Source organism: Electrophorus electricus, chromosome 14, assembly GCF_041902795.1.
Source record: "Electrophorus electricus isolate QZ-2024a chromosome 14, ASM4190279v1, whole genome shotgun sequence".
NCBI lineage: Eukaryota > Metazoa > Chordata > Actinopteri > Gymnotiformes > Gymnotidae > Electrophorus > Electrophorus electricus.
In genome coordinates this window covers 20100225-20127982 of record NC_137510.1, presented here as the reverse complement: position 1 = coordinate 20127982, position 27758 = coordinate 20100225, and the positions used below count along the sequence as shown (strand labels likewise).

Genomic DNA, 27758 nt, shown 5'->3' with positions numbered 1-27758 from the left:
TGAGCGGAGATGCTCCTGCACACTCTTTCATCTCTCTCCTGTTTACTGTGGCACAGCCAACTAATTAAACATTATTACACTGATATAGAGACAAGTTTTGATCTTCTGTACCACTCTCAGCTTGAGTGTGAAACTGTAGCATTGTAAGTAGTTTGTAAAATTACATACATGGGCGATTTTGACACCTAGGCTATGCTAATCGACTTAATGTAAATATACCATAGCTCTTCCGCTGAAATACACCAACACCCTGACAAGCGTCGATTCTTTATCCTATAGGAACATCTATAATGTCATTTTTTGATCAAAAATAGTGAGCGGACTACTTCAGTCTTCTATTCTACATGCAGTATACATGTACAAGCATGGTGTTCCTTACAGTCTCCACCAACCGACTGTGGTGTCTTTGTGTCTCTGTCTGTCTCTCAGGTGGGAGTGATTCTACTGGGGGTCATGCTGTGGGCCTGAGTGCTATAGCTGGAGCTGAAATGCGGTTGGTTTTGGGGTTGTGGCCCCTCCTGGCCCTGACCCTCACCCTCATCGGCCTATTACAGCTAACTGATGCTGCCACGCCCTTCCCCCAGGATCTGGAGCCAATCAGCATTGTGGGGAGTGAGTGTGAGTATAAATATATGCTTAGTATTCTGTAAATAAGCACCATAAACTAAATTTTCAAGTGTGGGAATCTCTTCTAAAAGAAAAATTCTCTCAGAATTCATTTGGAGTCTAGCATATTAGACTTTCATTGGCTGTTTACTATTCTAGGTCTTTGCTGCTCACAAGGCTCCTTGTCAAAATTGTAAGAAAATGATGTGAGATGCCATGTCCTGCCCAGAGTGAATTAGAAATTGAGTAAAACCATCTCCAACATTTAAAAGCACCTAGCCTTCCAAACAGCTAGCACTTGGCAGGTAGGAAACAGTGTTCCAGTGGCAGTCGCCCAGACAGCAAGCAGCTCCATGGCTAATCCAATCACAACGTTCACATCAACACATCAGTACTAGAAAGTGGATGCCCATACTTGGCTACAAATGAACCCTCACATTAGGAGAGATGGGTTCAGTGCTTTTATATCGATAGTAGCAATTGCACTTTGACTACTTCTGTGAAGTTTGATGGTTAATTTAATTTATGCCTCCATAAACAATATAGGCAATTGAGCTACAAAAGGCCCAAAAAGAATATGCACACGATTGTACATGAGATGTGAGATTAGGGCAGCACGGAACACGAAAGGTCCATATGGCGGGTGTCACATACAGCAACATGTATGCAGTCTACCTTAACGGAGAGCATGTGGGGACTTTACCTGGCTGAAATTACAGATCCATTATTGCTGTGCAAGGTGAGAGGAAGACCAGTTCTGCTGTAAATGGATCCATAAGAGATGGAGAAGCACTGGGTTACTAGCAGAGATGGCCGAAGCTATTGGAGCTCCTCAAGGAGACCAGCAGACATGTAATGAGGCCCATTTATCAACCACTTCCACCTGTGGCTGTGCGCACGCACACGTGTGCGCATATTTGTGTGTTGAGTTGCACACCTGCAGGATGACTATTACTTAGGCTAATTCCCTGACTGTGTATAGGGAGAGTGCCTAAGGTGTGCACCAATTAAAAAAAAAAACATGTTAAAGATAAAGGACCATCTCATACCATTCAAAACCTCTCAAACAGAGAGGGCTGATAAAGAGATCTCCTGTAGAGGGCGCCAAGCTTGCGGTAAAACCAAGCCTACAGGTTTGTGTTAAGCTATAAGGGAAAGTGCCGATATAAAATTGTTCAGTGGAGAACAAAGTAAAACCCTGAAAAGAGAACAAGGTGGATGAAGCAACCTTGATGTGAAGTACAGCCGGATATTCAGAACAAGTTGAAACAACTGGCACAACACTGAGCAGCACAGAGGCATCAGACTCTATTTTTTAGAACTACGGTGATGTTTCTGAGTTCTCTGCTGAAAGCTATTGTTGGTCCGAAAGGCACAGATATATTATTTTTCATTTAAAGGTATGACAAAGTTTTGCTGCTAAGATTGTGTGCTGCACCAATATGACTTGGTAAGAAAGCAGCAGTGCTGTGAAATGACGTGATAAGATTTTGACCATCAGACCTTGAAGCCTAATTATTTGATTCGGAACAGGAACAGACCCTGTTAAAGCTATAAAATGGCAGCGGCTTGTAATTCTAGACCATTTTTAGACTGAGACTATATTCAGCCTTTGCAGCTATAAGGAACCTGGCTCACACCTATTATGCTTGATCTTGGCTGAGAGTTAAGCCTGTTTCTCCTCTTTGTGAATAGAGGTAAAGCTCTTCAGTGTCGGCTGTTCACTCAGCATTTTTCCGAGGTTTTTACTGGTGCAGAAAGCAGGTCTTTTTTATCTTTTCCCTCCACATCTCCCTCTCTTCTTCTTTCTCACACCCACCCCTGCTTGCTCTTCCTTCCTTTCTCTCTGTCCTTCTCTCTTGCCAGTGTAATAGCAAATTCATCAAAATTGCAGAACATTTTGTGAAAACTGCTATCCCCCCACCCTCCGTCCCCTGCATTCAGCTTACACAAATACCCAGAGACCCACGGTGCTCATGGTCATGGGATGCTGCGCTGGGTTTTTAAATAAAACCTCAGTCTTCACCGCTGCAGGGAGCCCTAATAACGCCGGCCTGGATCAGCACACACCCGGCCCGGGGAGAAAAGGCACAGGATTGGCTTCTTTGGGGGTTCTCGCTGTATGAAGTGTTATAAGAAAGGCTGCACTGTGATCAGCGCTGGGCCTGGTGCGATCACATGCCGTTCGCTGTGTAAACATTGCGGAGGAGAAACGGAATACTGCTGCACCGAAACACTTAGATGTTTCACACACTGTCACTCCATCACCGCTCAGAACAGTTAAGAGTCAAATTCCATGCTGACAACAGCTGTAGTATTTCTGCCCTCAGAGTTCAGTACAAGACATGACAGTAAACTTTATCAGTACCGTGCCTTACAACTTAATTGACACACACAGTCTTCTTAAAACAGTCATAAATGTTTGAGCATGCTTGACTTTTGCTGTGTAAAAGCGCACACCCATGTATTATTGTCTAGTATGTTATGCTTGGACACCTTGCTCAGTGAATGACAAAGGCAAAACCTTGACGCTAAAAAGGCCTCCCCAACTCCTGTCTTCCACCACCAAGCTGCAGGAAAAATGAAGCCGTCACTCTGGTGCTGACAGATTCGACACACTGACTGAATTTACTCTGCCATGAAGAGCCAGCAGTGCTCTCAGACCCTGCTGTTAAATAATGAATAAAGAATATGCTGATTGAGAATGGCTTTTCTTTGAGCCTGGGTGTTCTCAAGAGGATTATTTTAATAAAGCTGTGCTGAAGAGAATGAGGTTAGAATGCCTTGTTATACACTGGCTATTAGTTTGGGCTAATATGGAAATCTTTTGTTGTTTGTTGTAAATAAATGTGGGTGCAGGTAGTATTGAATGGTAGTGATTACTCCTAACAGCTGCTATTGCAAATTTCTTATTCTCTCTCTCACTCCGTCTTCTCCTTGTCTGTAGATTCCTACCTATATCCTGGTTTCCAGGGCAATATGTCAGACAATGACACGGCGAGGCTTGGTCTGGACTTCCAGAGGATGCTGCGCATCAACCACATGCTGTACATCGCCGCCAGGTGAGTCTGTCATCTCCAACACCAGCCCTGTTAATCTGCCAGGTCAGTCTGTCATCTCCATCACCAGCCCTGTTAATCTGCCAGGTCAGTCTGTCACCTCCAACACCAGCCCTGTTAATCTGGCTCACTTCCACTGTTTGTCTTATAGTGTGTGTATTAATACAAGACTACTGACCTGGCACTGACCATTTTTACCTCTTTGCCCAAGCCCTGTGATTTCATGAAAAGGAGTAAGCCCTATAACAGGACTTGTACAGAGACAAGATGCATGAAGCATATATCTCTGTGGATCATTAAGATGTTTGAAATCTGAACACAAATATGAATTATACACCTCATTGCAAGCACCAGCTAAAAGCAGTTGTGGAACTTCTGGACCTGTATCTTGTGTTGAGGTTCAATGTAACTGAGAAGTGATAAATCACACCCTGAAGGCTTTGTAAGATATGGGTTTATTGATAATCCGCCCCTCTCTCCATCTCTCTCACTTCCTCTGTCTTTTTTCCCCTCTCTCTCTCTCTCTCTCTCTCTCTCTCTCTCTCTCACACACACACACACACACACACACACACACACGCTCACAATAAACACTGTGTGATTGAGGCTAATCAGTCTCATTCAAACTGAGGTGACTGACACATCTCTCTCTCTCTCGCTCTCTCTCCTCCTCTCCGTTGATTTTCTCTGTTTCGTGTGTGTTCCAGGGATCACGTCTTTGCTGTCAATCTTAGCACTTCGGCTGAGCAAATTGTACCTCAGCAGGTAAGCGCCTCTCCTTCCCCATGCCCATCTGACGTAATGGCGCCTTTGGAACTGCTCGGAATGGCGAGGAGCCATCCGAGCTAATGCTCCTCATCCGCAGCCCCTCTCGGTGTCGCTGCTGCTTCTCTGGCCACTTACCTGATCCCAGCTCCACGCGGCCCGGCCCGGTCGCTTCTCTCCACTGCCTCTCAACCCATTTCACATCTTTTTCCGAACATTAAGGGACTCAGAAGTAGCAGTGCATTTAGTCTGAAAGCAGAAGGAGGCCAAAGGAAACTCCTGTCCTGGCTTTTCGCTGAGCCTGGAAGCCGGAGGCTGCGCTACAGCTCTTGAAGGACTAGCCGGCATCCTCCATTTTTCTCCGGCACCTCTTTTATTGCTTTCCTGTACTGGCAGTTTCTACATTAAGACGTAAATCATTCAATTAGTGCGATTTAATGTGTCCTGGTTGGAAGCTCACAGAATCAGCTGAAAGTCACGTTTTTGAGGGGTGATTTTACTTATAAAACCAGTGAAAGGGAACCATATGAAAAATCTAGCCCTTTTGTCGAGTGGGAGATTGACACTGGAATGTTTTAGCAAGTTATTTATTGCATTAGTGCAAATAATTAAGATTAATTAAGATTAAATTGCAAAAGAACACATCTTATGCTAAACATTTCTATCTGCCTCCTGTTTCTCATTCCTTTATCTTTTTTCTCTCACACTTTCTCCTTTCCTCCCTCTCTCTGTCCCTCTCGATCTCTCTCACCTTCCCCCACTCTCTCTCTCTTTCTTGTAAATTCCAGTAGAATTTCAGTGTATCTCAGTGTTGTGACAGCAGAAATACAGTAACTGCACAGGATGTTTGTGGTTTTGAGAGGTTTTTTTTCCCCTGTGTGTGTGTGTGTGTGTGTGTGTGTGTGTGTGTGTGTGTGTGTGTGTGTGTGTGTGTGTGGATTGAACCAATGTTCCTGCCGACAGGGCAGACAGAGGGAAGAACAAATCACTCCAACTCCTCAGCCTAATGACATAAACCAGCACCCTGCTACTATGGATACACACGCACACTCACATACTCACACCCACAGCTTGTTAATGGCCTGATGGATCTTTACTTATCTGTCATTCGCTGTGTTCCTGTGTGTCATTCCCTGTGTATGTGTTTGTGTGTGTGTGTATATATATCTCTCTCTGTCTCTCTCTCTCTCTCTCTCTCTCTCTCTCTCTCTCTGTCTCCTTCTATCGTAACTGTTTGTTTCCTGAACAGTTTATTGCGGTAAATGAGGCTTTGTCGTCATCGCTGTAATGAGCAGTGATTGGTGTGTTCCTAGCAAGAAGCTCTTGATTGTCGCTGACACTTTGTTCCCTATGTTTTTGTTTTTGCAGAAACTGACGTGGAAGACAAAGGATGTGGAGAAGTGCACAGTGAGGGGCAAGAACAGCGTGAGTGTGTAGTCGTGCAGCCCCCCACCCCGCACTCCTTCAGCCTCTCCCTCCCTCTTACTCTTGCTATCGCACTCTCTCGCTGTCGCACTATCCTGTTTTTTCCACTCTCCCTGTATTGTTTGCCTTTGCACCAGTTCATCTACTGTAGTGTAAATTGCTTGTTAACATCAGCAACAGAGGTATCTGCTACAGATGAGTGCGTACACACACACACACACACACACACACACACACACACACACGCGCACAGACAGATTTCATGATTGATGGTATTGCTCATGTAGGTTTGCATTCCTAGACTAATCGTGGGGGCCCACAGACCTCAGTGTACATATTAGAATAAAACACTGTGTGTTTGAGTGTCTCTCTGCTTTGTGTCTAAAAGCTTCTTGCCTTTCACAGGATGAGTGCTACAACTACATCAAAGTACTCGTTCCCCGCAATGATGAAACACTGTTTGCATGTGGAACCAATGCATTCAACCCCACCTGCCGCAACTACAAGGTAGATGGAGCCTTTGGTCTCACCTACACATTCATGCCCTCTACACACACATGTACACTCATCAATGCCTTGAACTCCATCTGTCATTAGCAGAAGGTATTCCAACCTTCCTGTCAGAGCCTGTGACCTGCCTAACCCACCCCTCTAACACACACACACACACACACACACACACACACACACACACACACACACACACACACACACACACACACACACACACACACACATTTACATACACATAAACACACAAACGTACACTCACACATTCATGCACATACACTTACCCCCACACAGGAATAATACAATAAACCTGAAAATCAGTTAAAATTATTGTAATATGATAGACTAAGAATGTTAGACTTTGATTAGATTAGGTCACCAGTAAAAATTCAGTCCACCATCTTGTTGAATAGGAATGGGACGCCTATAGACAGCTTGGCTGTTGTTAGTGGAAATGCCCCAGTATGGGTTGAGTGTTTACAGTGTGGTGTAGGAGCAGTAAGGCTGTAAGAGGTGAGTGTTTACAGTGTGGTGTAAGAGCAGTAAGGCTGTATGAGTTGAGTGTTTACAGTGTGGTGTCGGAGCAGTAAGGCTGTATGAGTTGAGTGTTTACAGTGTGGTGTTGGAGCAGTAAGGGTGTATGAGTTGAGTGTTTACAGTGTGGTGTCGGAGCAGTAAGGCTGTAAGAGGTGAGTGTTTACAGTGTGGTGTCGGAGCAGTAAGGCTGTATGAGTTGAGTGTTTACAGTGTGGTGTAGGAGCAGTAAGGCTGTATGAGTTGAGTGTTTACAGTGTGGTGTAGGAGCAGTAAGGCTGTAAGAGGTGAGTGTTTACAGTGTGGTGTAGGAGCAGTAAGGCTGTAAGAGGTGAGTGTTTACAGTGTGGTGTAAGAGCAGTAAGGCTGTATGAGTTGAGTTTTTACAGTGTGGTGTCGGAGCAGTAAGGCTGTGTGAGTTGAGTGTTTACAGTGTGGTGTAGGAGCAGTAAGGCTGTAAGAGGTGAGTGTTTACAGTGTGGTGTAGGAGCAGTAAGGCTGTAAGAGGTGAGTGTTTACAGTGTGGTGTAGGAGCAGTAAGGCTGTAAGAGGTGAGTGTTTACAGTGTGGTGTAAGAGCAGTAAGGCTGTAAGAGGTGAGTGTTTACAGTGTGGTGTAAGAGCAGTAAGGCTATATCTGGCCCCACAGTAACATGGATCAGCAGTCATTAGGAGAGCCATCTGCTGGTGTCCTGATGAATGCACTGTGCTGAAGACAGAAACTGGGTGGATACTAATGTCTTAACAGCAGTCTGTGAACACCAGCACGGTCTTCTCCTTCTATCTGTGTTCTATCAGGGTTTTTAAAAAACACACACACACACAGTCCTGTCAGTTTTTGAGTTTAACTGCTGTGCACAGTGATGTCATAGTTGTATATAGACCTATATATATGTGTGTGTGTGTGTGTGTGTGTGTGTGTGTGTGTGTGTGTGTGTGTGTGTGTGTGTGTGTGCGCGCGTGTGTATGTGCGCGCGTGTGCATGTGTAGGGTCACTGGGGAGTTAGCTAAACTCTCTAACAAGACTTGCTGTCTGTTTCTTTTTGCTACAGTCTCACTGAGCCTGATTTATATTTTTCACCATATGAGCATACACCCCCAGTCTCTTTCTAGCCCCTCTCTTCTCATGCCTCCTCTCTCTACCTTTCTCTCTCCCTCTCCTCTCTCTCTCTATCTCTCTCCATCTCTCATCTCCTTATTTTTTCCCCTCTTTATTTCTCTCTTTACCCCCCCCCCCCCCCCCCCATTCCGCAATGGAAACCCTATGGCTGTCAGCTCCTGCGCAGGACTGAGATTAGTCAGGGGAAGGGACAATCGTGTCTTTGGGTCCAGGGGCACTGTCCCCTCCTGCACCATGTGTTTTCTGGGGAGAGAGGATCCTCCCCAAGGCCAGCCTGCAGGCTGCGGAAGAATGTCTGGGCAGAGGTTAGGGAGAGGCTGGAATATGCCTGCAACGAGATTAAACTAAGGTCAAGAGGAGGTTGTGGTTATCTGTTGAAGGGAAGTAAGGTCGTGGTTCGTGGTGGGTTCAGTTCGTTTGGAGAGTGGATACAGGAGGGTCATGGGGTGATTATAGGCTGCTTTTAAAATAGTTTTGCTAGGGTTAAGTGGAAACTGTGGAAAGATGGTAAAGAACAAATTGAGTTTGTAAGAGACATTGGGGAGAAGAGCTTCAGAGAAGTTGGGGAACAGACTTAAGGAGGTCATGGTAAGGCTAAGGGCGAAGGATTAGTGGCTCAGGAGGAGCTGCATGTATGGGGTAGCTTCACTGTCAGATAGAGGTGTGAGCAGAGCTAACAGGCAGAGCAGCTCATCTTGTTAGTCTCAGACTGAGACACCAGACCGAGAGCGGGAGCATGGCAACTTTCACACTGTCGACACACACACAGACACACAAACACATCCATGCCTTATTGCTGAGGGAGTGGATATTCCGGGTGACATTGTGTCTGTCCCCCAGGATTAGTGCCTGTTCTGCGTTGGCGCCCATGCTGCTCGAGCGTAGCAGGGATGGGGGAGAGCGCTGGGACGGAACAGTGTTGGGATCAGCGCAGCTAAGCTGCATCAGAAGGGCAATTTAAATCATAAAGTGAAAATCAAAAGATGTGCATGGTGGATCAAATGTCACTGCACTAAAATGGCAATGACAGCAACCAGGGAAAAGTACATGGATGTGTGTGTAATGTCTCTCTCTCTCTCTCTCTCTCTCTCTCATGCTCTCTCTTTCTCTTTCTCTCTCTTTCTCAGATGACCACACTGGAGCAGGATGGTGAGGAGGTGCTTGGTCAGGCGCGGTGCCCTTTCGAGTCTCGCCAGACCAACGTGGGCCTGTTTGCCGGTGAGTTAGCTAAGATGAAACCTGATCCCACGTATAATCTCACCAGTATTCCGCTGACATTTTGCAAAGTTCAGCTGCCGTTTCCGTCATGCCAGCGACTGCGCGCAGGCTTGGAAACACCATAGAAACAATGTGTGGGAGACCAAGCGAAAACTTGTGCTCCTGATACCTGCCACTTCACCCTCAGGAAGGCACTGAGAGATGGCCTTTATAGCCCCCCTTGAAATTAAGCCCCTCCACCTCTGCTCTGTGCCCAGGTGGTGATTTTTATTCAGCTACGATGACTGATTTCTTAGCGAGCGACGCCGTGATCTACAGAAGTTTGGGCGAGAGCAGCCCGGTCTTACGTACGGTGAAGTACGACTCCAAGTGGCTACGAGGTCAGAGATTATCCATGTGCTCTCCCCCACATTCATTCTCTCCGCACTCTCACCTTACTCTCCTCGCACTCTTCCTCCCCCACACTCACTCTCCCCCACACTCATCTCCTGGCACTCTTGCCCACACTCACTATCCCCACACTCTCCCTGCACTCTTCCCCACACTCACTCTCTCCCATGCTCTCTCTCCCCCACAAATTTCCCCCACACTCTCCCCACTCTGGGTGGAAGACCCTAATTTACACTGCTTCTTTAAAATCTGTGCTATGTTCTTACAGAGCCCCACTTTCTACATGCCATTGAGTATGGAAACTACGTGTATTTCTTCTTCAGTGAGATTGCTGTGGAGTACACTACTCTTGGCAAGGTGAGGTCGGCTCAGCACAGCCCGGTGACTTTGAGTGACCTAGCTTTTACGAACTACGGGCAATATTTTTTATAGCCTGTGCAACTTTAAGAGACTAAATATACTTTGCGTGTTTTCTGGGTCATGATCTCCAGACTCGCTTTGTGTTTAGCAGGAGTGGGAACAGTACATTTGGTGATCTGCGCCATATTATTGGTCGGAACTGCAGAAGTGCGGTATCTCTTCCCTGTAGTAGTTATTAGCTAAAAACAAAGCAGCTCTGAGCATGTCGTCCCTCCGTGATGTCGTTGCCTGTCTAGGTGGTGTTCTCCAGAGTCGCTCGAGTGTGTAAGAATGATAACGGAGGTTCGCCGCGGGTTCTTGAGCGCTACTGGACGTCGTTTCTGAAGGCGCGGCTAAACTGCTCTGTGCCGGGCGATTCGTTCTTCTACTTTGATGTCCTGCAGTCCTTAACAAACATCCTGCAGATCAACCACAGACCTGCTGTGCTGGGGGTCTTCACCACACAGGCCAACAGGTGCGGGCACCCAGACAGCCTCATTCTTTTCGCCTCGTCGTTTTTAAATGAATACAATCTTACATTAGCTTATGGCCTCACTTATGTACAGTACATGTACTACAATATTGCACATTTCAGGAACACTGCAATAAAGATTAACTGTGTATAAAAGATCTGCTCTGTGCAAAAACTGTTTCATTCTTTACTATTGTTTGGAGGTAGTAAAACGTGTGTTTCTTCATTGTCTGGATGAAAGATTCCAGCAGCATTTTGCCTCTGTGCCTCTACCAAAGGCATCTCATTAGTGTTGGATTAAAAGCAGCCTCTCTGTCATCCTCCCAGCATCACCGGCTCAGCTGTCTGCGCCTTCTACATGGACGATGTCGAGCGCGTGTTTAGTGGCAAGTTTAAAGAGCAGCGGACCAGCGAGTCAGCCTGGACCCCCGTGCCTGACGAGCAGGTGCCTAAGCCCAGGTGGGTGCATCCCTGGGCAGAGTGTGGTGCAGTGCCGGGTTCGGTTCCCTGCGAAAGCCCTGGAAATACCACCTGCCACATCCTGTAAGCGGGCCCATAGTGGAGCACGCACGAGACTGCAGAAGAAAGGAGAGCGTGCACACAGCACTGCCATAGAAGCCCAACTGTTCAAATCAGATTTGTTTTTCTATTTCTTACTTATGTGATTAGATTCTTGTGTTTAAACAAGCTATTGATTGTTTGCTAACTGCGTTGGTGTTTGAATGTGACTCAGATCAGAGTAAAAAAAAAAGGAGGCAGTTAGGGGTGATTGTGTACTTTCAGGCTTCAAAGAGAAAATGAGATATGTGTTTGATATGTAGGGGGGGGGGGTTGACGACGTGATGAGCAGAGGCTTGGACTGCTGCCATTGGTTTGTCAGTCGATTATGTTCAGTTAGAGGCGCACACATGCATAAGCACACACACAGTAGTATTTCTTCTGGCTTTGATTAATACCCCTGGCCCTTCTAACTTGCTATGTGGAACTGAGAGCTTGGCTGGTCAGGCCTGAATTGGGGATCTTGGCTTTGTGTTGGCTACCAGCAGCTTTTGATTTAATGATGGCTGGAAGAGATGCTTGTTTGGGTATGTGTGTGTGAATGTGTGTGTGTGTGTGTGTGTGTGTGTGTGTGTGTGTGGTGATAGCATTCTGGAGAAGGTTTTGTAGGCAATGCTCTGTTTGTGGGTGAATATGCGGTGAAGGCATTCTGGAGAAGGTGCTGTAAGTAATGCTGTGTGTGTGTGTGTGTGTGTGTGTGTGTGTGTGTGTGTGTGTGTGCCTCTAGACCAGGCTCCTGTGCTGGCGATGGCTCTGCGGCTGCCTACAAGTCCTCCACCTCTTTCCCCGATGAGACACTTACTTTCATCAAGTCCTATCCACTAATGGATGAGGCCGTGCCTTCAGTCAATGACCGGCCATGCTTTACACGCACCACCAGCAGGTACACACACTCACACACACTCACACATGCACACACAGCTCACTTGCAATCTGCAGCCTTCAGCACAGCGCTGTGAATGTCACAGCCAATCTGACAGCTGGAGGTCTGCTTGTGCAAGTTGTGGAACGCCTGCCAGGTATAGCCACACTCCCCTCCATCACATCTGTCCCTCTTACTTTCTCTCAAACTCCTTCTCTGTTTTCTCTCTGCCAGGCCTTCTCTCTCTTTCTCTCTCTCCTTCTCCCGCTCTCTCTCGTGTGCACGTGCATATGCTGTCCTCCGCTCTATTGCTTACTCTCACAATCACAGCTGTCTGTGACTCCCCTGAGAAACGCCACGTCTAACCACCACTCGAGGGGAAACACAGATACCTGCATCGTTTAATGTCATCTGATGCAGTGACAGCTCTGTTGGTTGTTTACTAATGAGCATGTTTCCTGTGTGTAGATTTAAGCTGACCCAAATAGCTGTGGACACAGCCGCTGGACCCTATAAGAACTACACAGTTCTGTTCCTGGGCTCAGAAAATGGTCATATTCTGAAAGTCCTGGCCAGCATACACCCCAACTCTACCTACAGCAGTCAGCTCCTGGAGGACATTGATGTGTACAACCCTACCAAGTGAGTGCGCTCTCTCTCTCCCTCTGTCTACCACTCTCTCTCGCTTTCCCTCTCTACCTCTATCTGAGGAGTGAGGAAGCATACCCTAGGCTCTCTGAGCTTCTTGACTGATTAATCCACTTTTTCTCATTGGGCCAATGCTCCCCTGGAACCTACAGGAAATGACACGAGAAGTTGTTTACTCATTTTACTAAGTCTCTCCCTCTTTTTCTTCCTCTCTCTCGCGCTCTCTCTCTCTCACACACGCACGCACGCACGCAAATGAGTAGAGGAATTTATTTAGACTACAGACTCCCACCTGTAGCAAATAGAACAATGTTTGTACTCTTGGGATGTTGCCAGAGTTATGTACTACGGCTATACCCCAGCCACTGATCCTGACGAGCAACACAGGTGGCAACTATTTCACGCTCTCTGTTTCATCCTTACTAAACCACTTGAGTGTTTATGTTAATAGTGCATACTTTCATATTTATCATGAGTTCATTTAATCAGAAGGGTAAACTGCATGTAGTGTTACTAAAATGATGTGACTGACTGTAACTGGCCTGCATCAGGTGCAGTGTGCGTGGGGAAGACCGGAGGATTCTGGGACTGGAACTGGATAAAGACCATCATGCCCTGTTTGTGGCCTTCTCCAGCTGTGTGGTGCGGGTACCTCTGAGCCGCTGTGCTGACTATGGAACATGCAAGAAGTGAGTAATAGAGTAATGCTGCTCTCATACTTACACATCTGCTGATTCTTAATAGCCCTTATATTTTTGATTAGTACTTGTAGTTAATCTAGCCTAATTTACACTGATCAACACTTTATGCTCCTCATACCATCAAAATGATGGTCTGGGTTGGTCAGTTCAGAATCGTGGGAGGTTGGTATGTGGTTAACTTTCCCCTTTTCAAGGAAACTGCATTTACTGGTGAAAATAGAAGCGTCTTACAGCATCTCCCAAAATATCCTTCTTGATCTATAATAGATGCTTTCTCCTTCAGGTCTATAGGAAAGCCTGAGGATCAGAGCACTGCGCTTTTGCAAAGACAAGCATTTAAATTTAAACGCCAGCGCAGTTTTGCAGGCATAAAGCTGGGCCATTACCCCCGTGCAGGAGAGAGGGCCTCCACATGAGGCCGCAGCTGGTCCACAGCTGAGGAGCCGTCAGGAGCGGGAACGTGCTTCCCACACCAACTGATGAAGCTCCCTCTCCTCCACCAACACCCCCACCCAACTCTCTCAAACGTGCTCCGGCTCAAACAGGATCCATCTGATTGGCTATAGGCCAGTAACAGCCAGACCAGAGAGGTTGTCATTGGCCTCCATAACTAGGGGACAGGAAAGCTGAATGGAGCTGTTTGCATTAATAAAGCAGCCAACAAAGCCTGACAGGTTTTTTGGGGGAGAGATGACTGTGGCTGGGATTGTCATCTTGGGCTAGACCCAGACACACAACTGATGCATCTCGCCACAAAGTCATCTCTGTCTGCCGGTCTGCTACTTCCCGCAAAACGAAACATTGTGTCAAACTCTGGAGAGCGCACAGGGTATTCACAGTTTAAGCAGCACCACTGTGTGAAAGGATAATAGTTCTGTTTCTTTATTCTAGTCTGGTTAGTTTTAGTGTGCCTTGCTCACAAGGGGAGGCTTTTCATGACGATAAGCAGAACCAGCTGCATGTGAGGCCTGAATGAGTTCAGTGATGTAGGGCCACTATGGCAGGGGCTGCGACCCAGCCCACGCTCACAGCCCTGCCTGCACAACCTGCCCCAAAGGGTTCAGAGCCCTGCACGCACAGCCCGCCCAGAGGGCTCAGTGGGATCAACTCGTAGGTGACACTGTCTCCATCTGTGACCAGAAGGTCGTCTGTTTCACCGAACCAATGAGGAGGAAAGAGGAGCACATTTGTCAGCGTTGGCGGTGCTTATTTGGTAGCAGTAGGATCCAAGTGTTTCAGACGGTTCTCGAGTTTAGGAGGGCTAAGCAGCTGTGGGTTCTGAAATAGAAGCCGCTGCGTGTACGAGAGCGGCTCTCCACCAGTGGAAAAGAAGACATTGTTTTAGTCGAGTTTGTTTTTCCAGGCGCCTTCATTTTGTTTCTCACCGACACTCACCCTCCCACTCAATCACACAAACCACACTCTGTAGATAACACACATAGACACAAACTCAGAGTCCCCCCACCCACCTCACTCTATGCCTGTCCTTAAAATCCTCTCTCTCCATCACCCCCATCTCTCTCTCTCTCTCTCTCTCTCTCTCTCTCTCTCTCTCTCTCTCTCTCTTTCTCTTTCTCTCTCCCTCCATCACCCCAAACCCCCCCCCCCCCACCCAAAAAAAACATCTCTGTGGATGTCTCATCTGCTTAGCTATGTCACTGAGTCCCACTTGGGTTCTGGCAGGCACAGCACACCTGTCAATCACACGCATGCATGTGCACACAGATTCACGCGCACACAGCTGGCCCTTAAAGTAAGTAGTCTCCCTCACAGTCTCACTCTCCTTCTCCCCCCCCCCCCCCATCTGTCTTCCTCTCTTCCTTCTTAACTCTCTCTTCTCTTCTCTCCCTCTCTCCTGTTCTCTTTCACTTCTCTCTCTCTCTCTCTCTCTCTCTCTCCCTCTCCCCCTCTCTCCTTTGTTATGGTGATGCTGTGGCTGGCTGTCCTCGCTGACTTGTCACAGACACGCAGACTCAGTCCATAACTGGGGTGCTGCAGTGGAGGGAGATTTATGGGAAGGGACACAAACCTTCTCCAACACATCTGGTGGGAGTTAACTGTGTGTGTGTGTGTGTGTGTGTGTGTGTGTTGTAGGAGCTGTCTGTCCTCGCGAGACCCCTACTGTATCTGGCTGAGGAGTGGGAGTTGTGCCACTGTGCTGCCAGGACTAAAGTGAGTTCCAGTTTCAGCACACAGCATCCTTCTCTTAGTGCTTTTTTTATTCTCTCTGTTCACACTAAATTGCAGCACAATCGTTATACGCCTCCCATTAAAGTGAACATGTATACTCTGCAAAGCACGGAATATAAATTCAGGAATATATAAAGTACAAATAATTTATCTTCTTTTAAACTGAATTTTTGTTGGTAAGGTTAATTTAAGTATCTAAGATCAGTTCATTTAAATATGTGTGGGTGTTGGGAGGCCATGACTCTGTGCTGTTTACCCGTGCTGTGGCTGAAGCTGTATTGGCAAGACTCTAGGCTCGATGTTCATTAGGTGCTGGTGGATGCTCAGTGGATTACTACATCCTCTGCAGCCTTTTTTAAAATTAATCTAAAATAAAAATAACATGCATCATTGAACCAGTATTAATTATATTCCAACAGATTGTGTACATTGGAACTCAGGCTTCAAGCTTGTGGAAACACTGTGGATCTGAGCTCGATTGCCAACCATCTTGTTTGTATAAAAGTAGCAAATGCCTATGAACCAAGCAGGCCAAAGAAATGAAGGGGCATGAGTGGTGCCATCCTGATCACCCCCAGCCCAGTGCCATTTATTTATCCACACATGATCAAACCACTATCACATTCATACCTATTGACCACCCTGGACCTCCCAGCACAGCCAGGGAAGACCACATCAACCTGTCTTTCGATCTCTGTGTGCTTGCTTGCAATTGAAAGTAATGTTCAGCTTTCTGGCTTTCAACCACCATAGCTATGTACAACAAACCCACAGTGCCTCTCGGAGTGAGAGAGAGTGAGAGTGAGACAGAGAGAGTGAGAGAGAGAGATGTTATCTGTTAGTCCTAAATGTTAACTCTTAACACCCAGCAGAGCTTAGCAGTTCTACCCCACCGAAACATGGCTGCCACTCTAAATCACTCACCTTACTTATTTTCTCAACTTTACTTTGGCCATAAATTGCGGCGCAGTGCTAGTGAAAGTGTATTGTAAGCATGGGTCGGCTTCGCAAATGTGAGTATTGATCTCTTCAAATAAAGACACAGAGTTATTGCCTCGTACCACATGACTGCCCATGTGTTATATTTACTGTAGGCCTCTCCGGCCTGCTGCTAATGGAATGTGTGGAAATATATTAATGTGAGTTCTATAAATCCTCTGGCACACAGCCCCACCCGGCATTCGCCTCAACAGCTTATTGACCTTGTTTGGAAAAACTGTTCCACTGTGAGCCGTCGATTTGCTTGGAGCTGTATGTAGTTGTGCTGCTGGAGGAGTTAACATGCAGGCAGTACCACAAGCAAGCGGGTCAATTCTAAACGGCAAAAGCAAGTCCTCTCTTTCCATTCCAACTGCTTGTCTAAGCCGTAATGAAGTTGGGCACATGGGTTGGGAAGGCCTGTTGATTGGATGACAGTACCTCAGTTTGAATCCATCTTAACCCTAAGTTCAAAATTACTTTTGATGTTGACAGTAGAGGAACTTATACAACCATTTGCAGCTTTACTCATGAGTAAAATATGATAGGGCTCCATACCAATCAGAAACGTGTTTATGACAAATACTGAAAAGACAAGTGGCTATGAATGATTCCAGACCCCAAGTCAATGTACTATGCCATATGAACAGTAATGGTACACATTTATATATGTTCCCAGTGTAAAAGACCCTGCAGCTCTGTCCATTTAAGCCTATTGTGGGTCATTACAAGTTAGAGGGAAAATGACTCACCTTCATCATCTTTACCCTTAGACTTTTGGGAATTTATGTCCTTGACTGGTGCAGGCCAAGATGTGGTTTAATAGTGTCAGGGCTCGGAGGAGAAATCTGTAGAAAGGGCTCTGCTGTAAATCACTGGTTGGTTAAAAGGTATTTGAACTGTAAAATTGTCTGTGTTAATTTAATTTGGGACCGGTATAAGTACACAGTCTCCAAAGCACAGTGCAGCTATTAACACTAGTACTTCACTGTCTGGAGGAATGTGTGGATGAAGCATCTTCAGTGCTCTGTCTATTTCTTAATCAATTATATAGAATATTAATGTTGACATGAATGAACTACTATGTCCACTGAAGCCAGGGACTGGGGTACTGCAGTTCTTGGATCTCATCAGTGCTTAAACTAAAGAATTAGGATTAAAGCTCTTTGCCTCTTTGAGGATTAGGCTTTTGGGAATTGATGTGACATGAGTTTTCCATCTTTTGCCATGTATTTTCATGTTTTCCATGTGTTATTGAAAGATCCACTGAATGCAGAATCTGTCGAGGCTCAGGCAGTCTCCTCAGCGGCAGTCTTCTAAAGGCAGGGCCTTATGTTGTCAGCCCACTGGCTTTATGAGGGTTTTGGTATTTGAACACCTATTTGAACACCTTTGGCCACCAGCACAAAGGTAATACTAGGGGTCTCAGCATCTGAAATTTAGAATCTAGCACTGCTGCAATGCAACACGTTTCCAATCATTTTAAAGAATGGTTCACAGGTGAAGGAGAACTCCTCTTGTCCTTCAGAGCCTATGTTCCAGTGGCAGTCTGACACAAGAGCTCTAAATATGAGCATAATGTATGCCAAAATATGAAGATTAGACATGTATGGCCAGGTGTTCTATAGCCTTCTTTGCAGTGGACTATACTGATTGCTCTCTTTCCCTATTTGATTTTTCTTACTGCCCTTTTTCTCTCAAAACTCTAACTCGCTCTCATTCCAGGGCAATTTGTTCTTGGGTAATGGAAATGGGGAATCTAAATTGTGTCAGGAAGAGGGCAGACAGATTGAATATTGTGGGCGGGGTGGGTTCAGGTGTGGAGAAACACCTTTGTGTCAGAGCCAGAATAGAGTGCTGTCACTGTATGGCATACACTACAGCTATTTTACATTTCCCTTTTTAACATGTCCAGCCTCTTTGGTTATTCCCATTTGAGAGGGACTTGCGCAGTGAACCATCGAGTCTGTGCTCTGCTATTAGACAATACAAAAAGGCTCCATTTAACAGAGCACTCGTATCTGTGCCATTTATGCATGCTTGAGTCAAGACACCAAAGAGATGAATCAGGATATCAAGTAATGAATCATGCTGTAATCAAAGCATGAATCGCAGCCATAGGTCCCTTAATTTGATACTGTAGCAGCCCAGACTTTGAAGGAACAACCCTGCCTTCATAACTCGATCATGTCCTTGGTGGACTCTTTATTAACATCCATGCTTCTTGCGGAACCTTCCTGTGTTTACATTGTTTGCCTACATTGTTCATTTCATCCGCTGTTCTGCGTAGGGCAACACTTATTGTGTCACTCCAAAGCAAGCATGTGTGCAGGTGTGAGCAGTTTCACGCGGTAGCGATATCATTCCTGACGTTTTAATTCCACCATCTTTCTGCCTCCATTAACATCTGTATGTAAACCTGCAGCTGCCTGGCTCTGGTAGCCTCTGACTGACCCTTTCATTATCATGTCGGCTGCTGTGACTGCCATAGCTATTTTTGTGCAGTTGGTCAGTGGCTCTGGGAGAGCACGAATCCCTGTGGCATGTAATCAGTGATGATGATGGTGAGGGCGGTGCAGTAATCTTCCTTCTCAGGTGCTGAGTCATTGCAGCTATTGAGCTGTCAGCTGTCAGGGAAACTAGTTCCCGGTGAAATTTACATTTTCTAGGAGTTTGAGTAATTCAACTAATTAATGTCGGGATGATTCAGTACATTTGGTACCATACTTTTCCCAGCGTGTAAGTGACCCTGAGAAGAACAAAAAAACATAAATTGAATAAGAAACATGAAACTTCCTGCAGAATTGATCATTAGCTAAACTGAAGATGCTTAGAGCCCAAATCATGTCTGGTTGTAGGGAAGCAGGCAAACTCCAATTTGCGCAACTTTTATAACAACCGAATGTACTTTAGCCCTAACCTTATTTACTTTAACAAAAATACTTTACCATAAGTAGCTTGATTTTTTTTCAGTAACATTATCAAGTATTGCACAGTGATGGGTTAGGTATCAATATTAGCTCTATAAAAAACAACTGTATTTCTGGCTGTATGAAAAACAACTCTATTTCTATCCCTTTAGTCAAAGGGCTAAGTGAGAAGTCATTTTGAATGTGGCCCTATACATTCATTTTAAAAGGACCAGCAATCTAAGACATCTTCACTGATTTACTCTCTGACCTCTAGTGAAGTACAGTCAATAAAATAATGTTCTGTTCAGTACCACACTGCCACAGTAATTTCAAAAGTGCCAGAAATCGACCCCCTCACATTGATTCACATTGGTGCAAGCTATACAGCAATGTATCCAAAGTATTTCATTCTTTTTGCTTGGCTAACTCGCCAACCTATAATGCCAGTCTTGGCTACTGACAGCTTTGTGTTGCTGTGTATGTAAGTGCAAATGTGCATGTGTGAGAAGGTGCTTGTATGTGCATATTAGATAGATACATAATTTAGCAGATTGTGATTTTATGCTCTGTGATTATTAATTTTTTAATGCCCATAATGAATGCAGTCTCTACATTAGTATGGTCACTGGATCACAAGTAGACATCATAAATGGCCCCCCTCCTGAAAAGAGGGCCCTGCTGCACAGAGCTCTGTGCTATCAGTGAGCTACACTCAGATATTTCTGTTTGGTGCTAGGTTAAAGCACACATTTATTCAGTCCATCAAATGCACTCAGACCATATCTGAAATAAATCACTGTTAATTGCAATTAATATTCACAATCATAATAGCATCTAAAATAACTGGAACTATAATTTTTATAATAGACATAAGGCCTGTGGGTGTGTATGGGTATATGGGTGGGTGTAGATGTGTGTGGGTGCTTGTGTTCGTGCCTTTTGAATGTTTTTTTTTTTTTCTGCTCTTCCTGTCAGCATGGAGAAAACATGGCTGCCTCAGTGTGGCATGTGACGTCTTGCGTGCATTTTTCATTCGCTGCTCGTTTGCCCAAGCGCCCCTGTCAAGAGCTCCATCCTTGATGAGGCGGCAAACAAATTGCATTTCCCTTTTAGTGTTATTCAAGCCCAGACACAGACAGCAGGACTGCTTCCCCGGGCTTGACAGCAGAGGCAATTAGGGGAAGGAGGAGAGAAAGAGATGACGCAGGTGCTAACTCTGTGCTTTTTGTCTCTTCCTCAGGTCGGGCTTTGAGCAGGACGTGGAAACTGGCTACCCACAGTACCCCGACAGCTGCCACGGTCAGCACCAGACAGCCAGTGGCCTTACATGAGTCATATGTGGGCCCTGTACCACACCTTACTTGATGGAGGCTAGACACAACACAGCCCTATGGCACATATATTCTAGATCTCCGGTTGAGCTCAAGCTTAAGTGCGGCTCCCTTTAATCTCTCACTTTGTTTTCCTTAATCGCAGATGTCTTGGCAACCACGCGAAAGCAGAACACGGCAGTGGATTCGGCCTATGGTCAGTGGCTCTTTGGTTTGTAGATCGCCTCAGTCATCGCCGCAGTCTTCAGCACTGGCTTGAATTCATCACTTGCCCAGCGTTACTGCCTTTCTGTGTATCACTCTCCTGTTCAGAAGGGCTCCGAAACTTGTACATGCATTTTAACTCCATTCATTCATTGAAAAGCCATTTGGTTCCTTCTTTTGTGGGAATAATAGCAACACATTTCTTATTTTGTTTGGCGGCCTTGGCCCGTGAATTGCACAAATGGCAAACGTATTACTGCATATTGCTCCTGTATGAGGCAATTTTCTCATGCACACATGTTACAGAGAGTAATTCAATCTGTCCTGTTCTGAGTGTCTGAACCCTCCCCCACCATGCTGGGTGGAGGTGCTGCACGCCTCCACTCCAGACCAGCCTCCACCGTCAGGCACGGCTGAGCTCGCTCCCACTCTGGGGGGGTAGGCTGCAGGCCTGGCCCCCGTCTGCCGGAACTTGTCTCCAGATCTGAACACGTACCCTGGCTGGTTTGGCAGCCTGGTCAGTGAATGCCCTTGGAGTGCAGTGCACCACATGCTATGCACATGCACGCTGAGCTGAGCACATTCACTATGCTGTGTGTGTGTGTGTGTGTGTGTGTGTGTGTGTGTGTGTGTGTGTGTGTGTGTGTGTGTGTGTGTGTGTGTGTGCAAGCATGTGGGCGTGCGAGCGATAGAATGGTTGTTTGCGGTGGCAGAATACAATGGGTGTCGACTGGGTTGTGCAGTGCAGACAGATCAGCAGAGGGGTCAGGGCCTGAGAGCGTTTGTGCTGAAGCACATCAACAGCACATCCTGACACAGAGACAGTACAAGCTGTCTGCTTCCTTAACTCCATTCATCCCAGCACCCATCGCAGCCTGAAACAGGCGCGCACACACACACACACTCGTATCACTACAGACAGCCAAGAATTACCCAGTGGTGCAGTGTGCAGAGGTTTCACACATTCACTGCTCCCTGCACGGTGTAGGCCAGTGTCCCCATACACCTCACAGTCCACCAGCAAAGAGACAAAGGAAAAGACACCTCAGAGCAGCCAGGGACACTCTACATCTCTAGGCCATGGTATCAGTCAGGGGGTCTGAAGGGTGAGAGAGCATAGACTATGGAATTATAACTCCCCACACTCTCCGACTGATTAATTCAGCTTGGATCTCACTGGACCACCACTCTCCTACCACTGGAAATGACACGAGTGGTTTACTTATTTAGTTTAATGGGTGTTTTATTCACACTCTGAAACAAAGTCCTCCACAGCTCTATAGCGCAGAGCAATTATTTCAGTGCTGAGAAACACCCACGTGCCAAAGCCGCACCATTATAGAATCAGACCTTTGTTCCTGTGTGCTTTGTCTCTCTTTCTCTCTCTCTCTCTTTTGCTCCCTCCCTCTCACCCCTCCCCCTTATCTCCCCACTGTTTGATAAAGCAGCCCCACAGAGAAAAGCCAGCCAGACACATTCCCCACAGCACACACAATGAAACTGTTCTCAGTGGCCATTTTTTTTTCTTTCTCCCCAATGGTTTAAAGAGGCAGAGGGAAGAATGATAATAAGTGGAGGTAATAACATAACTCAGCCTTGCGGCTGTGCATCGGTCTGCCAGCCCAGGCTCCCCTGGTGTGTGGGCTCCATTTGCCTGGCACAGATGGCACACTGACAGCATAGATTTGGAACAAGCCTGGTGGACTGGCAGAAAACAAGTATATGTGTGTGTCGGCTGGTGGTCACAGCCTGGCGCACGAGACGAGTAAGGGTGGCTCATTAAGCGTGGGTGCCGCTCCGAAGCCCCTCTCTGCTGACCGGGCCGAAGGACACTCTGCTTTGTGGGGTGGCAGGGTTGGGACTTCATACGGGTATCAATGATTAAAGTAGCCCTGGCAGTACAATATGTAAAGTTCCAGTGCAATATTAAAGATGGGGATACCCTTAAAACCATTCTTAGTGAGTGCCAAGACATATTGTGAAGTCTCGGAGTGCTATGTGAATGTGGAATGAAAGGGAGAGGCTTGGAGAGAAGAGAATGATTGGAAAAGTGGAGCTTGAACAGGTCTGCAGCCTGCTGGAAGCAGGGCTCCATGAAGAACTCCGTCTGCTGGCTGGGCAGGTGTTCCCAGTGAGCTGGGTTCTGCTCTAGAAAACACTGCAATGCCTCATGCTAGAAATTCCTACATAGTTCTCCAGTGAACAAAAACTGTTTTTGGTAAACTGTTGTTTAAGGCAACTATTGATTTGGCTTCCCAAGCAAGTGCTTTATTGATCTTAAATGAACTCTCCAAATAAGTTCTAATTGCCTTTGAGTAGGAGTGTAATTTACATACCTGATTTAACATTATGCGCACAAATCATGTTGGAGAACTACTCATTGTGCAGACAGACAGAGCAAGTTCATGCAACCTCCTTTGCTGTGTTATCTTCATAACTCTTTGTTGCTGCTTGTGTACAGAATATTGTTATGAAAACTGATATTTGTTTGTCATATGTTTATGTAAATATTATTCACATAATGGATTTTACTGATTGGTTAATCTGTTGCCCCCTTCCAATACAACCACAGGAAAGACCTCACCCACAAGTGCCAGCCCAACCAATCAAGGGCCAGCTCAACCTAAAGGGCCAGGTGTCTCTGAGAAAGGTACCCACCCTGCAGAGGGGGAGCGGGGAGGGCGGGGTTCCCCTGACTCGGAGCCAATCAGTGTGGAAATGGAGGGTAAGGGGGTGGGGAGAGGATCTAATTCTAATGTCTGTCTTTTAGTTCTCCAGTTTCCTTAATTGCAGCTCCTCTAGCACTATACTGGATTCTACTGTGTGGCCCTCAGTTTCTCACACACACACACACACACACAAACTCGGACTGTGCTAAAGACTGATTGGCTGGCATTATCACAAACACACACAAATACAAACTAAATATTTCCTAGACTGCATTGTTCACGGATGCATAGACACAAACATTCATTAATGAACAAGAATCATTACTGGTTGATATAGCATCTTTAAATGTCATTAGTCTGTATACAGAAAGAAATTAAAAGTAATTGACCAATGTAATTGCGCTCAATATAGTTATATCAATACAATTAAACAGGCTTATTAAAAAAAGTAAATCAAAATCTGCTCCTGGTGAATAGTGACCTGTCTCTAGTGAAGTGCAGTCCCAGGAATACCAACACCTGCTCACAATAACACTGCCCTTATCACATGAAGAAATCCCGACTGGTTTCCTGTTGGCCTTTATGCAATCTCATCCAAATTTTCAATTCTCAGCAACTTTTGACTTATACCCTTATACCTTCTCATTTCTTGTTTAAATCAAAGACTTACACGCATCCATTACATATGCATCAGGTCTGCAGCGAGCTGTGTTTATTTAGCCATTTTTTCCTTCTGCTGGCTCTTTTTCCTCTACTCCCATCTCCCACAATGCCCTATGTCAGATCAGGCGTAGTGCAGTTCGCTCTATCAGAGGCCTCCAGCCCGCTCTCACCGGCTGTGCGGAGATGAAGTCATACATCCTGCTCCCTCAGAGTGCAGTGCTGCTCACTCAGGCTCTGCCTGATGCCATCGGCATGATCACTCCCACCAGCCCGTAATAACCAACGGCAGCGAATAAATAATCCCAGGGCCGTCTCTCCAGAGGCAGGCGCTGCCTGACGGACCTCTGGTGGGCGATATGTTTCACACGGCCACACCAAGGCCCTGCCAACAGAGACGGCCTCAGGCTGGAGAGGTTCAGAGCTAGACAGAGAGTCGCATGCATTTCACACAGCATTTCTTTGGGTTTCGTTCCCACATTTCGTCTTTTGCTCTCTTTCTCTTCATATCTTTTTTCATCTTGTCCTCCTGTTTAGGAGATGTTCACTTTATCTGCCTTTGTCTTCACATTCTGACTCTTCTCTTCGGTTCCTTGTCTTGCTCATCCTCAGCCTGCAGAGGCGGGAGTCCATATGCCCTTATGGATGCGCACAGACTGAGAGTGGGATCTCATCTATTATTGACAGCAGAGAATATTTCAATATAGCACTGGCCGAAAAAGCATCAAACAAAGGTTTTGTTTGTTTGTTTGTTTTTGTTTGTTTGTTTAATTTAAATAATTAAGTCAGAAAATCTCAAAACACCTTGAGGTTAAGTGTGAATATCTTGAGAATAGCATGAATTTCTAAATCACAGCTTTCATTCATCCCATAAAACACCTGATTAAATTATAAACACGGTCATTCTTCAGTTTGCTATATAGCTAAGATGAACTTGTTAATACTAACCATGTATGTATATGTATCAGATTTAGAGAGTAGGTATATAAAGGGCAGTTTTTTCTCTTAAGGCCAGAACCACTTTGCTCCATTATATAAATAACTAACATGCACACATATTGTTCACCCATAGCTGCTGTGTGGGTTAAGTGTAATTGGAGGGGCTGGCGAGCCCAGGTTACGTGCTGCTTTCCAAGCTGCAGACACCCACAGACACCTATAATGATGCTTCCATCAGAAGCCAAACATGCACCTGTTATTGCTCAGAGGGGGTTGCTGCCCATATCAACCCACACCCCCAATCACCACCACTGTTTGAAACGGAGCCTCTCGCAGGTTATCTACAAAATCAAATGAGGCGACTGGCGGCGTGCCGTGTGCTCCTACCCCTCTGATGGTTCTCACATGAGCTGCAGGAGGCTGTGCTCCTGATCGGCTAACACAGTGCTGCCTCTGGAGCTCATTAGAAGCCGAGAGAGGCGATCATGGAGACGAACCTTAGGAGAAGTCTCGAAAATGCCCTCAACTGCGTGGTGTATGAGAGGTTATTAAAGCCTTTGGAGAAAGAGCCAGTCCATGTCCTCCTTCTTCTTTATGAAAATGACTTGTTTTGCTGTAACAGTTATTATAGCATGATCACAGCATGTTCACATGTGCCACTCACAAATCACGTGGCAAGCTCTTTGTGTAATATACACACATCATCTACTCTCATACCTGCAAGATGTGACCGAAAAAATGGACAAACCATAAAACCTCATGCCTCCCATTACTAATACACACAAACTCACACAGATCATGACTTTACATGAACTGGGGGCCCACAGTGTGTAATCCATGTAATGTGCTCCTCCTACCCGAGTTTCCTGACCTCCTCTCCTCCTCTTTCTGCTCCCTTTTCTCCCCTCTCTTTCCAAGCACAGGGGAGTAGTGTTTTGTTAAGCTGCCTGGTGTTTCTTCTCGACTAATGCTTCACACCTTGCTCTGTTCAGTCCCCAGTTCCTCTTCTCCTCGACTACCTCCTCCCCGTTGTCTGGTTAGCAAATCCCGCGCACTGCCCAGACCGCCACAAGAAATCTAGAGGTCTGCTCGAGCTCTAGATTTAACAGACCACAGGGCAAGCATAGAATTAGAATGGCACTCGTTCTAACTCTGTGAATGTGGCGCAGTTCAAATTCTAGGGCTGTTGGTCAGAGAAATCGGGAGCTGGAGGTAAGTTTGAGGCATTCCTCTTGGGCTGTCGGTGGAGAACAGGGGTTGGAACTCTGCTGTGGACATCCGCCCTGCTCCTGTCGTGGCCTGCACGCTTCTGGACCTTTTGGCTCTTGTTTTGTTTTTTGCTCTGGGAGATTTCTAGAGTCTCCCTACTCAAGGAGCCACCCTGCTTCTTCCTCTGCCTGTGAGATGTTCACGTAGCCAAACGGGTACCCTGCATGTGCCTAACACTGCCTTCTCTCTCCCTATTGAAGTGTGCACCCTGATGAAGAAGAGCAGTTTGGGTAGTGTCCCTGCTTCTCCACTTTTATTATGTTTTGCATGCATATGGCATCAAACAAAGCATGAATCTTTAAAAATATAAAATATGTCAATTTAAAAAAAACTTAACGGAGCTTGTCTGTGTTGCAGTTTGCGGACAGTGAAGTGATAAATTTGTTATTCAATACATCAGAGCTTTTAGGTTTGTGGGAACGAACACTATTGCAATGATTGTTTATTGGTTCTTTGTGTATTTCAATCAGCTCAGACGCTTGTGTATGAAATTCCTTGGGGTGCTCTTCTTACAAATGAGAATCTCAGGATTGTCATTCTACTTCACCCTGTCATAAACGAAGCGGAACTCAATTTGCCGTGCAGTGGAATGGAACAAAGAAATCTAAATAAATTTGAAGAAGAATATGCGATGAAATTTTTTTTTTTTTTTTAATTCACACTCAATTATTTACTGTTTGTTATGAACCATCTGATCTTATACAACTTGTCAAATTACTTTCACTCAAATCTACCTTTCAAGGTGGAGTAACTTGTGTGATGGAGTGTTGTGCAGTAGGGAGAAAATTCAAGTTGGATGTTCTGTTTAGAGCTTCGTAAATTGAATGAGTGTAATACACAGTGGCGTCGGGGAGCAGAACAGTGGCGATGGCCATTCTGAGGGCCGCAGTGCCGGGGGGGGGTGTTCTGTAGAAACGGGGGGGGGAAAAAGGGAGACAAGCAAGCGTTAGAGCCATACGATGTGCATTTTCTCTGTTTCTGGAGTGAGAAATGTTTACAGCTCCTTCTAATTACGTGCAGTTTGCAAATGGGCTCACTGGGGTTGAAGAACATGCAACAGCTGTGGCTGTAAAATGCCTGGTCTGCCACATCTTAAAGCTGATGTGAGCAATTTATTTTAAGAATGCTTCAGTTAAACTGTCTCTGCATCATGAAGGCTATCACTAAAGAAAAAAGTCTCTGAGCTCTAATGAGCCACTAAAAATTTCAACATGGTATGTCCATATTAACCAATTCAATAGTTCATGTGCAAGGACGTGGTCCTCCTTGCAGATCAGTTATTCTAGTTATTGAACAGGTTCTATCTAGGAGTAGAAGAGTAAAAATAAAAAAATCAATAA

General features: G+C 45.8%; 1 protein-coding gene across 10 annotated transcripts in view; it reads left to right on the top strand.

Annotated features, from left to right (window-relative positions):
* sema6cb (semaphorin 6Cb) overlaps positions 1-27758 on the top strand; it is a 97834-nt gene that overhangs the window by 62575 nt on the left and 7501 nt on the right. For 7 of the 10 annotated variants that reach the window (XM_027006712.3, XM_035530525.2, XM_081695820.1 and 4 more), the window contains 17 exons: positions 430-618; positions 3554-3668; positions 4373-4430; positions 5799-5855; positions 6261-6362; positions 9146-9236; positions 9494-9616; positions 9895-9983; positions 10283-10500; positions 10825-10956; positions 11783-11938; positions 12386-12559; positions 13117-13254; positions 15361-15438; positions 20587-20645; positions 20823-20873; positions 23454-23606. In XM_027006712.3, coding sequence (XP_026862513.2) covers positions 489-618; positions 3554-3668; positions 4373-4430; positions 5799-5855; positions 6261-6362; positions 9146-9236; positions 9494-9616; positions 9895-9983; positions 10283-10500; positions 10825-10956; positions 11783-11938; positions 12386-12559; positions 13117-13254; positions 15361-15438; positions 20587-20645; positions 20823-20873; positions 23454-23606 — 1924 coding nt within the window. In that variant the 5' untranslated portion in view covers positions 430-488. The remainder of the gene's footprint in view (positions 1-429; positions 619-3553; positions 3669-4372; positions 4431-5798; positions 5856-6260; positions 6363-9145; positions 9237-9493; positions 9617-9894; positions 9984-10282; positions 10501-10824; positions 10957-11782; positions 11939-12385; positions 12560-13116; positions 13255-15360; positions 15439-20586; positions 20646-20822; positions 20874-23453; positions 23607-27758) is intronic. The other 3 variants (XM_081695825.1, XM_081695827.1, XM_081695826.1) reach the window with 2 other exon arrangements.